Source organism: Aythya ferina (assembly GCF_964211825.1).
Source record: "Aythya ferina genome assembly, chromosome: 1".
Taxonomy (NCBI): Eukaryota; Metazoa; Chordata; class Aves; order Anseriformes; family Anatidae; genus Aythya; species Aythya ferina.
In genome coordinates, this window is record NC_140296.1 from 64367709 (window position 1) to 64380182 (window position 12474).

The window sequence follows — 12474 nt, forward strand, 5'->3', positions numbered from 1 at the left end:
GTGATAGCAATGACAATTGAACATTTGCAGGGTCCTTTATGCTTGCGAGCATCTGGCATCATTGCTTCACCTCACTCCTCACATTCCTACAAGGGCAACTTTCAATTACAGCGATGTTACAGCAGCTGCTGCTGACAGACTCAGGGAAGGGTCAGAGCTGTCTCTCGAGCTCAGACACTATGTTGGACGTGCAGAGGTGTGTTTAATGGAGCTGCTCACTAGGGATATGTTTCCAATATACTTCTAATAGCAAGTAAATCGTTGCAGGAAGGGGTAGTACCATAGGAACACATAAAACCCATCCAGTATTTCTTTTCCATCCTACTTTTTACCTCAGTTATTCTATGAATATTGTACCCTACTGTTGCCAAGTAAGATATGGCAATAACTTTGAAGCTAGACATATCTATCAGGGACTCTCACTTAAAGATTTTAGCCATGCTTATTGCTATCTGCACACACCACAGCATTTTAATAAATGCCTTGAATGGCCAAGACTTGCTCACAGAGCCATCTGACCGTAAACACCTCCCTTTGCAGGTCTGAGCCCCACGGAGCTGCCATTTGACTGCCTGGAGAAGACGAGCCGCATGCTCAGCTCAACCTACAACACAGAGAAAGCCATAGTGAAAACATGGCGCCACCTTGCCGAGAGCTTTGGACTGAAGCGAGACGAAATAGGTGGCATGACAGACGGCATGCAGCTTTTCGATCGCATCAGCACAGCGGGCTACAGCATCCCAGAACTGCTAACCAAACTGGTGCAAATCGAGCGGCTGGATGCTGTCGAGTCCTTGTGCGCAGATATCCTGGAGTGGGCGCAAGCAATGCCTGCTCCTGAACCAGCAGTGACGTCCTGACGTGCCTGTGCTCCCACATTGCCTGCCAGAGCAATGATTCCAGCCAGCAGCACGCCAAAGACTTTGGACAAGAGACCCATGGCGTTTCTTCTGTGTAATCACTCCCCATACTGATGGGAAGCTTTTCTCTTGTACTTCTAAAAAAGTGAAGTTACACGTCTACCAAAATGAGAGCAGAAATCTCCTGAGAAGCTTGGTATGAAGCATGTCATTAAACAAAATGATTAAGTTAAACAGTTACTTGCAATAAGTGGACAGAAAAGGATCCATTTTTCAGTCTATGTTTGAGTATATGTGCAGATAACCCTGTCACTACCCTTCCCACCTGGCTTTCAAGCCACTGAATTGCTATCTGAAGATATTCCTATCTCTTAGGGCTTTGTTCAACCATTTAATTGTTGCAGTCAACAGCACCACTGCTACAGTATCAATTAATACACATTAGGCACCTACATTTCTATCAGCTCTAATGCATTTAATATGTAACCAGTTTCATTTTCTGTATTTCCTATGGATTTGTTGAATCTAGAAGCACGTGCATAGGCGTATATACACAATCTCCAGATAAAATAATTATACTATATGAAAAAAGCCCCAACATAATTTACAGATGGAAGTGCTTCAAAACGCTGTATATAATGCATGTAAATGCACTCTTGGTCCATACTGACATTTCAAAAATGGTAAATTCAAACTGCAAGTTCACTTAGGGCAAGATGGTTAGCAAGAAGGGATTAAAGTTGGCAGCCACTAAGGAGTGGAGAGGAGAGCAACAAGATTTTCTTTTCCTTGCTGTTACCAAAAAAAACAGCTTGTCCACTACTACGACAACAATTTTTTCCAGTAGTGACATCTATATATCAAATAATGTTTCAAGCAGAGGAATTTCAGACAACAGCAAACAGACAACGCTTGACACTGAGAGCAAATAGAGTAGATTTCTTTGGACAGCTGAAATGTACAGGAACACGTGTTTTTGAAATGCTGTACTGTAGTACTCACAAATGAAAACTCACTCCTCTGGAAGGTAAGGCACTATCATGAGTTTGTGTGCAACAAAATCTTCTCTTAGTTTTGTCCCAGTAGCTACTTCAATTTTGCTGGTTACAACTTCTGTAAGACTTGTACAGACCACACGGCAGGAGCTGTTACCAAATGTATATGCTTAATTTATAGCTAAAAGGAGCGTTGACAGGTTTCAACAAGTGTCGCCACTGAATTAAAAGAACTGGCACTTGCAAAGCTATACTATTTAAATTCCAAGCTGCTTGGCTGAACAAAATGTTATAAAAAACTATTAACTATAACCCTGAAGTTAACAACCAGTATTCCATCACTTAATAACTAGATATTATCTATGATAGTAATGGTAATTGTGCTGAACATTTAGGATCCCACTTTGACATCTGTATTTGCCGATCTTTTCAGCACTTGATCTGTATCATAGAGGAAGTACGTACTGCAACACAAAACCTATCCTTCTCGCTGTTCTTTCACCACCTCTTTGGTATCATAACTCATTCTTCATTAATTTGCATATGCCAAATTTGATGAGAATTTTGATTTTAAAGGAAGAAGAAAGCTGCATTTATTTGAATATTTAACTAGCTAACTGATGTTTAATTTATGGGTCTAATTCTTTCTATCTTGAAATCAATGACAAATTCGTACAGACATCAACAGGCTTCAGAAAGATTTCTAGATTTGCTGACAACTCTGCAAACTTCAAGATTTTCAAGACCTTGAGTTTGCAGATTAGGTCTGTTACTACTAAAATAAGGGAAAAAAAAGGAAAAAAGAAAATGGGAAGATTCAATTTCTCTTGTGCCAGTGTGTAACAACAGTGTTAGTCAAGGGACTGTCTCCTATACTTCACATTTCATTTAATAGTACACACCATTTGTATGCTTAAAAGATGACACAGGAATCCGTGTTTCTATGCTTATTGGGCCTTGAAAAATCTAGGGTCTTGAAATCATTGGTGCCAATGTGAACACAGACTATTTAACATTATTTTATTTAGTATACAGTATTTTTATTGTTACACAAAAGATGTACAGGAATGAAAAAATCTTGTAGATCTTGCCAAAGCTTACTTTCTAATAATTTTGTTTAATGCTGTATATATAACTTATTATATTGTAAAATATGAACATAAAATATGCTAATAAAAGAAAGAGGTCAAACGCAGTTGTACTATCTTTTTTTACTATTATTATTTCATGTATTGTCTTATAAACGTGTAATTAAAAAGTTAGCCAGGGGCGAGCAGGCACATTCCTGTGGTATGGGAGCGGCTAGGTAATATACATGAAGGAATCTTTGTGCTCCCATAGTGTATTGCCTGTCTGCCTCACGCTTTGGAAACTTTCAAAGCAGAAACCATTCTTCCTTTCACAATTGGGTTTTGGTTCGATATTTCACCTCCCAGCTACTATAAAAATGCCCAACTCCTTAGAGAAACTATTTGAAAGTTATTATTTATGTCCTGAGAGGTGGTGCAGACTGTGAGACCAGCAAGTAATCTCACAACAGCAACACTCTCTCAACGGCATTTTCATTTTGTGTTCCTAATCCAGCAGTACTACACGGCATTATCAAAGACGTTATTTGGAAGCTTTTGCTGTGTGATAGAAGAATTATATTCATCTGAGCCTATGCTGCACTGTGCAGACCGCAACATCTCCAAAAGACAGCACCAAGCTGCATTTCCCCCAGGAGCTGGGGACTAAGCTAAGGCTTTCGAAGTATTTCATACAGATTAAACATTTGCTAAAAGGAATAAACGCTGTCCTGCTTAAAAAACAATTTGGGATATTGTTTGTTCAGATTTGTTTCTGTTTTCAGCATGATGAACACATTCTTGTTCTGTCAACAATTAAAGGAGAGAAAGGCTCCAGAAAGTGCAACAAAGGCTTTGAGCTTGCCAGCTGGTTGGGAAGATAGGATGTTTGGAGTTTCACTCTGCTGTCTTTTCACTCCCTGCACTATGTAAGCAGGAGTTAACGTAGCGTGAAGGCACACTGCAACAGGTGCTGCTCTATCAAAACACATCGATGTCTGAAGGGCTCCACTGTTCTTTGCTTTAACATGCTTATGGACAATGATCCAAAGGAAAAGCTTCAGCTTCTTAGGTTTAACTTGACAAAGCACAAGATCAAATCTGAGTAAAATCCCCACGTCCTTCCATTGTGCAAAATAATGAAACAAAAGAAGAAAACCAAATCCAAACCACAAGAGCTCCAGCGGGATGTCATCTTTGTTTCAATTTTTCCATTTTGCTTCATTTTTTCCTTCCTGTGTGGCACTTCCAGCTCACCGGGATATACCTGTGCAAATGCAGGTGTCTGCACTGAGATTAATCTTGTACTAAAGCAGACATCTAAGATGATCAAGACGAATTGCATCTTCTAACTATAGTCTACAGTGTCTCTCAACGATAAAGAGAATCTGGCGTGGCAAGCCAGACAATGTAAACATTTATTCTATGGATGTCAAAGGTTAGATGAGTTGAATCTTACCGAGTAAGTAACGTATTTCAGGTTTGTGACTGTTTTGGCTCAGTAATGTCTCTGAAATACCTGCAGCCAGCAAACACAGAATGAAGAGGAACCTCAACCTATTATTAGTGATGTTAATTAGTGTTCTGTTTTTGAATTATTGAATCAGATGAATGCCTCTCTGGCGTTGCGTAATAATGTTCTTGGTATTTACAATTTGGCTGATACAAGGTTAGAGCAGAGCTATTATTGACTCTGCTATCCTAAATATGATAAAAAATTAACAAGACTTAACAAGCAAGAAGAAGTTAGAAGTTTCTGAATTTATACATGAGAACATTACAGATTTCAATCTATTATGGTAGACTTTACCTCAAATGTAAATACAGTTCTTATGACAGAATCTGAAACCAGATTTATTTCAATGATCCAAAACCTAAAGAAAGCATGACCACTTTTGCTTAGAAGTGGCGCTTTACCAGTATTTGATCAAGTACAGACCATCTTCAATACCAAATATCAATCCTGATTTTGGTGTAGAGAAGCTAATTGCCAATTTTTTGGGTTTTTTTTTTTTTTTTGAGGGGGAATATTTTTTTGTCCCCAGCTCCTGGCACCACTTCTTTATGAAACACTCATTATCTTAGGCTGAGCTTTTTAACCTAATGCTCAAAGAACAGACTGAAGGAAAAAAAAGTTGGTTAATTACATTATAGCGTTTAAAGTCATTCTTACCAGAATCCTGATGATCAGGAAACCTGAGCACAGTCTTGGCTTTATAAAAAATACTTCATAAGGAATGCCCTTGAATAAGTCTAAGTTAACTCCAGAACAATATTTAATTCACAGTTACTGTATGATCTTATGTTCCTTTAAAATGATGCACTTTCACTACACAGTGGAAAATCTGCTGTTTTACCATGTCCTGATTGCCACCTACTGTCTCAAGCTGTTTCTCTGGACAGAGGAAAAAAAACATCTTTCAGAGCAAAGGAGCATACCAGCAGCAAGAGAGGATTCAGGAGTGCAAGGGGGGAAAGGCTGGGAAGAAAAGTGAGAAAGCAGAGACTCTACTGCACAGCAGGGAATGGGAAAGGACTGATAAGGGCAGGGGCAGATAGATAATAAGGCCTCCGATGGTTATATATAGGTGAATTTTTCTGGGAGTCAGCAGAGATGCACAGAGTTTGCTGTAATCAAAGTTGTTAGAGTTGGAATAAAATTTAAGACCCACCCTCTCTAGGAAACGAGAGGCCAGGAGAAGTTACCAAGGAGTACTTTTATTTCCGTTTTCATATGCATTTTTCATAAAAGGTAATTGTTCTTCTTTATTCTGTGGTAAAACCCAGCTTTGAGGTTGAAAAGACCCTTTAAGTCCTTGGAAATGTTTATTTAAAGCACACAAAAGATTCATATGAAGCCCTAGTCAACTCAAGGTTTTGCCACAAATACTTTCTACAGCCCATGTCATAAACACTGTAAAAATAGTTCCTTTTTTTTTTTTTTTTTTTTTTTTTTTTTTTTAATATCAGCAGTGCCCACTAGAAAAGGCACTTAACTGCATATCTACAGACTGACCTTCTATTTCGAAATCCATCACCAGCCTTTTGGATGACTTTGTAGAAAGTTCCTCCCAGAAAAGAAAAATGATTATCACCTAGCAAGACCTTTCCCACCTAATCCTATTTTCTTAGCCTGCCTGGTATCATCTTATTCTTTCCTTAGAGAAACTCACTTGGCTTTGCAGACTCTCTCTTATCTTAGGTTGCAGTGGGGAACTGGCTTCCGTATAGCATCTACTGTCTGGTGGTCCTGCTGTGAACAGAAGCAAGGTGAGCGAAAAAGGATAGGTCTGTTTTGGAGCACAAAGCAACAACAGTGGTCTGCCTCCATATTCTGTAATTTGGGGTCTTTAATCTCTTCTTCATGAAAAAAAAAAAAAAAAAGGTGAAGTGGTTACATGCCCAGTGAGAGGGGTTGGAGGATGACCTGAAAAAGGCATGCTGATTTAAACAGGAGAAGCCCACCATCTGTATGCTAAGTTCTCTGTTGTGAACTCAAGACCTCATATGGTGCAGAAGTCCTGCTTTGCTATTAGGAAGGTATATTTAAAAGGTGGGGAAAAAAAATAGTGTTCCAAGTGAAAATCATGACCAGGAGGTAAAAGAAGAACCTCCTGCATGTAGAAGTCATTCCACTGCAAGCAACGTCTGTACTTCTCTGTGATAATGAAAAGCAAAGAGAACTTGTGCCCTGTTATGTACTGGATAGGCTTCCTAGTGGATATTCCAGTAAGTATATTCATATAAACGAGGTAAGAATGCATTGGATCTATCAGCCTATATCTAGTTCTAGACACGTAATATTGCATATATATTCTATTTCCCCCGCATCCAAATAAGTTCTTCTGATTATTTATTGTGATATGATTTATAAAGCATAGCACCTGTTACCTCAGGCACTAATTTATCATTATCAACCATTCTTCAAGGACAGAAAAATGTTGATTCCTTTTTGGTAGTGTTCTGCAAAACTAGACTGTCATCTGAATACTTACATTATGGAATAATGATAAGGAGCCTTTGCATGCTCTGCAGCCGATTAGTTGTTACACAGGTCATACCCAGGCATCTCATTTGTCCATCACATCTAAAAGAAGAAAAAAAAAAAAAAAAGAAAAAAAAAAAAGAAAAAAAAAAAGAAAAAAAAAAAAGAGAGAGTCCATTTTTCTTGTTGGTAAAAGAAGCTGCTCTTAACACAAGTCTATAATAGCATTCAGGTTAGTATTCCAAGAAATAGCCCAGGAATGCACAATGACTTTCCAACTTAATCCACCACATAGAAGTAAATCAGGAACAAGTAACACTAAGGACATGTAAGTAGAAAGGCTGAAACTGAAAACGGGAAGGAAGTGGAGTTAGGCTGTGTTTCTGAAATTTGGCCTTGGTGTGCAAGGCTGCTCTGAAAAAAGTTAGTCGTGCTTCAGTGGAAACTAGGAGGACATCAAGATGTTACATTTCGGGAAGGACCGGGGAATGATGAAGATCTGTTTATTTGCATTTCTTATATAAATAGCTCTTGAATCCACATACTAGAATATTATTTCTTCCTAAGGACAAAACCAGTCTGGCAGCGTTAATTATCTCTGACCTTCTTCAAAGGCATATTACTTTTCCAAGAAGCTGATGTGTGGGTGGAATATTATGCTCCTTTCTGAAACTTTTACCACATGATACCTTTTTTTTTTTTCCTGTAAGCTGGATCACATATTTTTATTTATTTTCTCCATAATTAACCACATTGAGGATGCCATTTTATGGAGCAGAAGATGACCTTAAAGATATCTAATTAGTAGGGATGTTGTCTTGTGCTGAGCTTTCACAGCTATTCTTAGCAGTATCCCAGCCACCAAGCCTACAGCCCTAGCTTGTGCACGTCTACCAGAGCAGTTACTTTCCATTAAGTTGCACTGATCAGGGATGTCATTTATTAGAGATACTGGTTTCCTGGATCCCCTTTTCTCAGGTAATTGACTGTGACTTTGATCAGAATGTCTTGTTATGTTACGTCTTATTCATTTTTTATTCAGGAACATCCAGTCAAAACCAAAAGAAACAAAACAAAAAGAAAGTAGCCACAAGCAAGCAAACAGTAAGTGCTTATGTTCAAAATTATCTCTTGTAGTAGTGATTAGGTAGTCATAAACATCTACGATGCTTTCAAAGTTATGAAAAAAAATCTAATTAAAGAGGGCCATGGTCAGAAGTCTGCATTACAGACTTTCATCAACCCCAAATGCTTCTGGTTTTGACAATGGGTAGTGGTGGTTTGGACACAGCACGTTACAAGAGTCAGCATAACACAAAGATGCCTTTGCCCATCACAGCATTTCTCCAGGAGATGCTGAAGGATGGTAGGAACACACCATAGCACAGCACCATTCCCTTCACAGTAACTTTCGTGAGTTTTAAAAATGTGAGTGCTATATTACTACTAGGAGCACAGAGGGGCACTACTTTATCACAGTAATTCCTCTAGCCATTTACAAAGTGAAGGTTTACCAAATTTCATAGACCAAATTTTCACACTTTCTAGACTAAATTTAAATATGTTATCATGAAGATAAATGCTTTCTACAAGGACATCAATCCCTGAAGTCATTTAACTTTTGGGTGAAAAATTCAGTACATAATTAAAGGATCCATTGTCATACCTCTGAATTATGAGCTCTACTTACAGTCTCTTTTAAATCTGGTCTGGTAAGTAAAATGATATATTAAAGACATTTATGCTGATCATGAATAAAGTTCGTCGAAAAAAATGTTGCCTTCAGCATACTTTCACCTTTCTGGTTAATTTATCTGCTAGAATAGACTTTTTGCCAAGATAGATTAAGTTCAGTTACGCAAAAAGCATTACAAGCCAGTCATGTTCAGGGGAACAAGGAAGGGAACTACAAAATATTGCTTTAAAGGACAGACCTTTCATCAGGTGGGAGGTTACAAATATGAAGGAAGGAAGCACGACTACAAGTGCCCAGGCTGGGCACTGTTTGCCTAGTTCATTTAGATCTGCCATGCTTCTGTAAGTACCACTGTCTGATGGCCAGGGAGTTGTCTTTCTTCAGATTTGCCCAATTTAGACTTTGTAAATCTTGTCTGAAACACTGTCTTGACTGTTTTGATAAGAAGCCTTCAATAAACAGCAAGGGGGATTACAACACAAATTATGCAGTATATAGGTGTGGAAAAAAAAAAAATGCAATACTCACTTCAACTTCCCTAATGAAGGCTCTCACAGCTGTTCCGAAAAGTAGCAACATAAAATTTGGGGCCAGTTCTTTATCACCCTTTAAAGTGACAAGGTGTGACTACCAGAAACCTTCCACCATCAGCGGCATGAAGTGGAGGTAATTGCTTCTGGAGACCTACATGCAAGCAAGGCAGAGCAGACTGCAGCTGGCTCGAAGCTACATGTTCTGACTGATCAGCTGTCTGCTGCCAGCAAGTGTAGGAGTCCCCGTCTCTCTTTTAAGTGAGGGGATTCATAAGGTTTCTCTCTTCGCAAACACATTTCCTCAAAATTAGTTGAAAACTAGTATTCTCTTGCCTGCTACCAAATCTGGCTGGAAGCAGCTCACATATTCAAAATAGCGCGTCACTTTTTGGGGGTGCAGATGGACAATGATCCCCAAAACCATGTTTCTTTAGGAAATCAGGAAACAGGGGAAATAGCTAGTTAGTTACCTCTGTCCAATGGCTCTTGTTGCAGATAATCCTCCAACAAAAGGATAAAGTAGTAGAATCTCACGCTCACATTACAGTACCCAAATGCTGCAAAAGCAGCAAAAAGCAGGCAGGTCTAGGTTCCACCTGGAAAGGAAAGACTGCAAAGAGATCCCCCAAGTGTGACCAATCTGACAGAAATTTATTCTTCATCTGACTTCAGCATTTATCCAGTAGAAGTGTATCACACAGGACAAAAGATCCACAGAGGTGCACATCAGAAAACTGGAAACAGGGCCACATTTTTAGTTAGGCAAACAGGCAAAGCAAAACCTTTTAAAATGGTGCAATAGTGCTTGATATTGCCACTGAGGGCTATCTCCCATCTTGAGGTTCCTTCCTGCCCCTGCTCCTAACCTGACCTGCAACAAGCAGTTGTGTATAAAACTCAATGTAGCAAATATTTAGAAATGCAAATATAGAAATATGATGATTTTGGTATGATAGTTTGCTGATATCTACTTCTGCCTCCTAATGACAAAGGTAAGAGAGATTATCTATGCTTCTAAGTTACACACCATTATTAGCTAGCTTAGTTACTATAGATTATCAATGAAAAATTGAACCAGAATAGCTCAAAAACTGCCATTTATTTCTGATCATGCTAGTTCCATTTCTTCCTAGAAGATTTTATTTTCCTCAAAGTCGCTGATCCTGAAATCACATCATTGTTCTAAGAGTCTCCTCGTTTGCTTTTAAAGTCAGCTTGTCCCATAAGTAAAAGCATATTTACCAGTGCAATCCAACACAAACTATAAAAGAGATAGCAAAGAAAAACAATTCAAAGTTAATCTTTCTTTTTCTTTTTTTTTTTTTTTTTTTTCCTACTCTTATCTACTAGGATTCACAAATATTTCTGCATTAACAGAATTGATTAGTGATAAATTCAGGAAAAAATATGACAGTTTACATTTCTAAAAATTTTTCACAGAATATTACTATGACACTTAATAAGGAATTAGAATAAATTGTCTCTCACAACTGGTTTAAAAATTATTTCTGAAATTACAAGTCTAGCTTCCATATAACTCTACTGAAGTCTGACTTTCATTTTTTTTACATAAAAGAATCAAATGGCCACTAACTGTCTGCACACCCAAGAATTGTTATACCGAGTCAAAAATCACATGTGCATTCTGGAACTTAACAATAGCTGCTATATTTATAGAACTATCTGTTCTTCATAAGACACTCCAAATTCATTTGTATAATTCATTTCTCGCTTTCTGGTACTTTTAAGGTTTACTTTAATATGAATGGAAATTGAGCACTGCTATTTTTCTTTGCAGCTCTGTTAAAATTTACTTAAGATCAAAATTGTTAATCTCATCCATAGTCAAATCCTTCATTAATTTAATTACATTAATATTTAACAGGTTCAATTTTTAAATTTAATTTTAACATAAACACTCAATATAACAAAAATTGAAAATTAACAGTGGTTCATTTCTTCTAACAGTGAACACTTACCAGATGGTTACAGGCTCTTCAGGAGGGACAGGCAGGGTAGGCGAGGTGCACCTGATGATAACTTCTTGGTGCAGGTGCTAAGGGAGCCAGCTAGGAAAGGTGCCCTCCTAGATCTGTTGCTAGAGAACAGAGAGGGTCTTGTGGGAGATGTGGCAATTGGCAGCCATCCTGGCCATAGTGACCATGAAGTGGTTGAGTTTAGAATTTACGGTGACAGAAGGAAAACTGCCACCAAAACTTCATCCCTGGATATGGGGAAAGCAGACTTCAGGTTGCTCAGGGAACTAGTCAGCAAGGTCCCCTGGGAAGCTGCTTTTGAAGGCATTGGCATCCATCAGTGCTGGTCAGTCTTTAAGCACTGCCTCCTAAAAGCACAAGATCAGGTGATTCCAAAATATTGAACATCAAGCAGGCGGGGCAGAAGCCCGTCCTGGCTGACCAGGGATCTTCTTCTGGAACTTAGGCAAAAAAATAAAATGTACGGCTGCTGGAGAGAGGGTCAGACAACGTGGAAGGAATACAGGGATGCTGTTTGCATTTGCAGGGAGAAAATTCGTGTGGCCAAAGCCCAACTAGAGCTGAAGCTGGACAAGTCTGTGGGAAACAATAAAAAGGTGGTTTTTTTAGATATGCAAACAGAAAAAGGAGCAGCAAATCCTGCACACATTCAGGATCAGTTGGGAGTTTGTCATTCCCACCGTCATGGTCCTCCTGCTCAGGGCACCCTGGGTCCCAAAGCCCATCCTCAGCATTGAAGACGGAGGCAAAGAAGGCATTAAACATCTCTGCTTTGCATATGTCATTGTCTGTGAGGAGACCTTCCCCATCAAGTAGCAGACCTATGTTTTCTTTGTTCCTCTTTTTTCTGTTTGCTTCTGGGTTGTGGTAAATGGGGCCACATCAGGCAGGTGGATGGTCACTAGTGGGGTCCCCCAGAGCTCCATTTTAGGGCCAGTTCTCTTCAATGTCTTTATAAATGATTTGGATGTAGGACCAGAAGGTGTTTTGAGCAAATTTGCCATCGACACCAAAGTTGGGTGAGTTGTGGACTCGGATGAAGGTGGAAAGGCCTTGCAGAGCGACCTGGACAGATTGGAGAGCTGGGCAATCACCAACCACATGAAGTTTAACAAAGCAAGTGCCAGGTCCTGCATGTGGGACAGGGCAACCTTGGCTTTATGTACAGACTGGGCGACGAGACACTGAAGAGCAGCTCCACAGAAAGGGATCTGGGGGTTGTGGTTGACAGCAAGTTCAGCAATGAGCCAGCAGTGTGCCCTGGTGGCCAGGAGGGCCAACCGTATCCTGGGGTGTATCAAGCACAGCATCGCTTGTTTGTCAAGGGAGGTGATTGTCCCA

General features: G+C 39.2%; 1 protein-coding gene across 4 annotated transcripts in view; it reads left to right on the top strand.

Moving 5' to 3' along the window:
• Positions 1–1871, top strand: part of EDAR (ectodysplasin A receptor) — a 69283-nt gene extending 67412 nt beyond the window's left edge. For all 4 annotated transcript variants that reach the window (XM_084497775.1, XM_084497774.1, XM_084497776.1 and 1 more), the window contains one exon: positions 541–1871. In XM_084497775.1, coding sequence (XP_084353901.1) covers positions 541–860 — 320 coding nt within the window. In that variant the 3' untranslated portion in view covers positions 861–1871. The remainder of the gene's footprint in view (positions 1–540) is intronic.
• The last annotated feature ends 10603 nt before the right edge of the window (positions 1872–12474 follow it).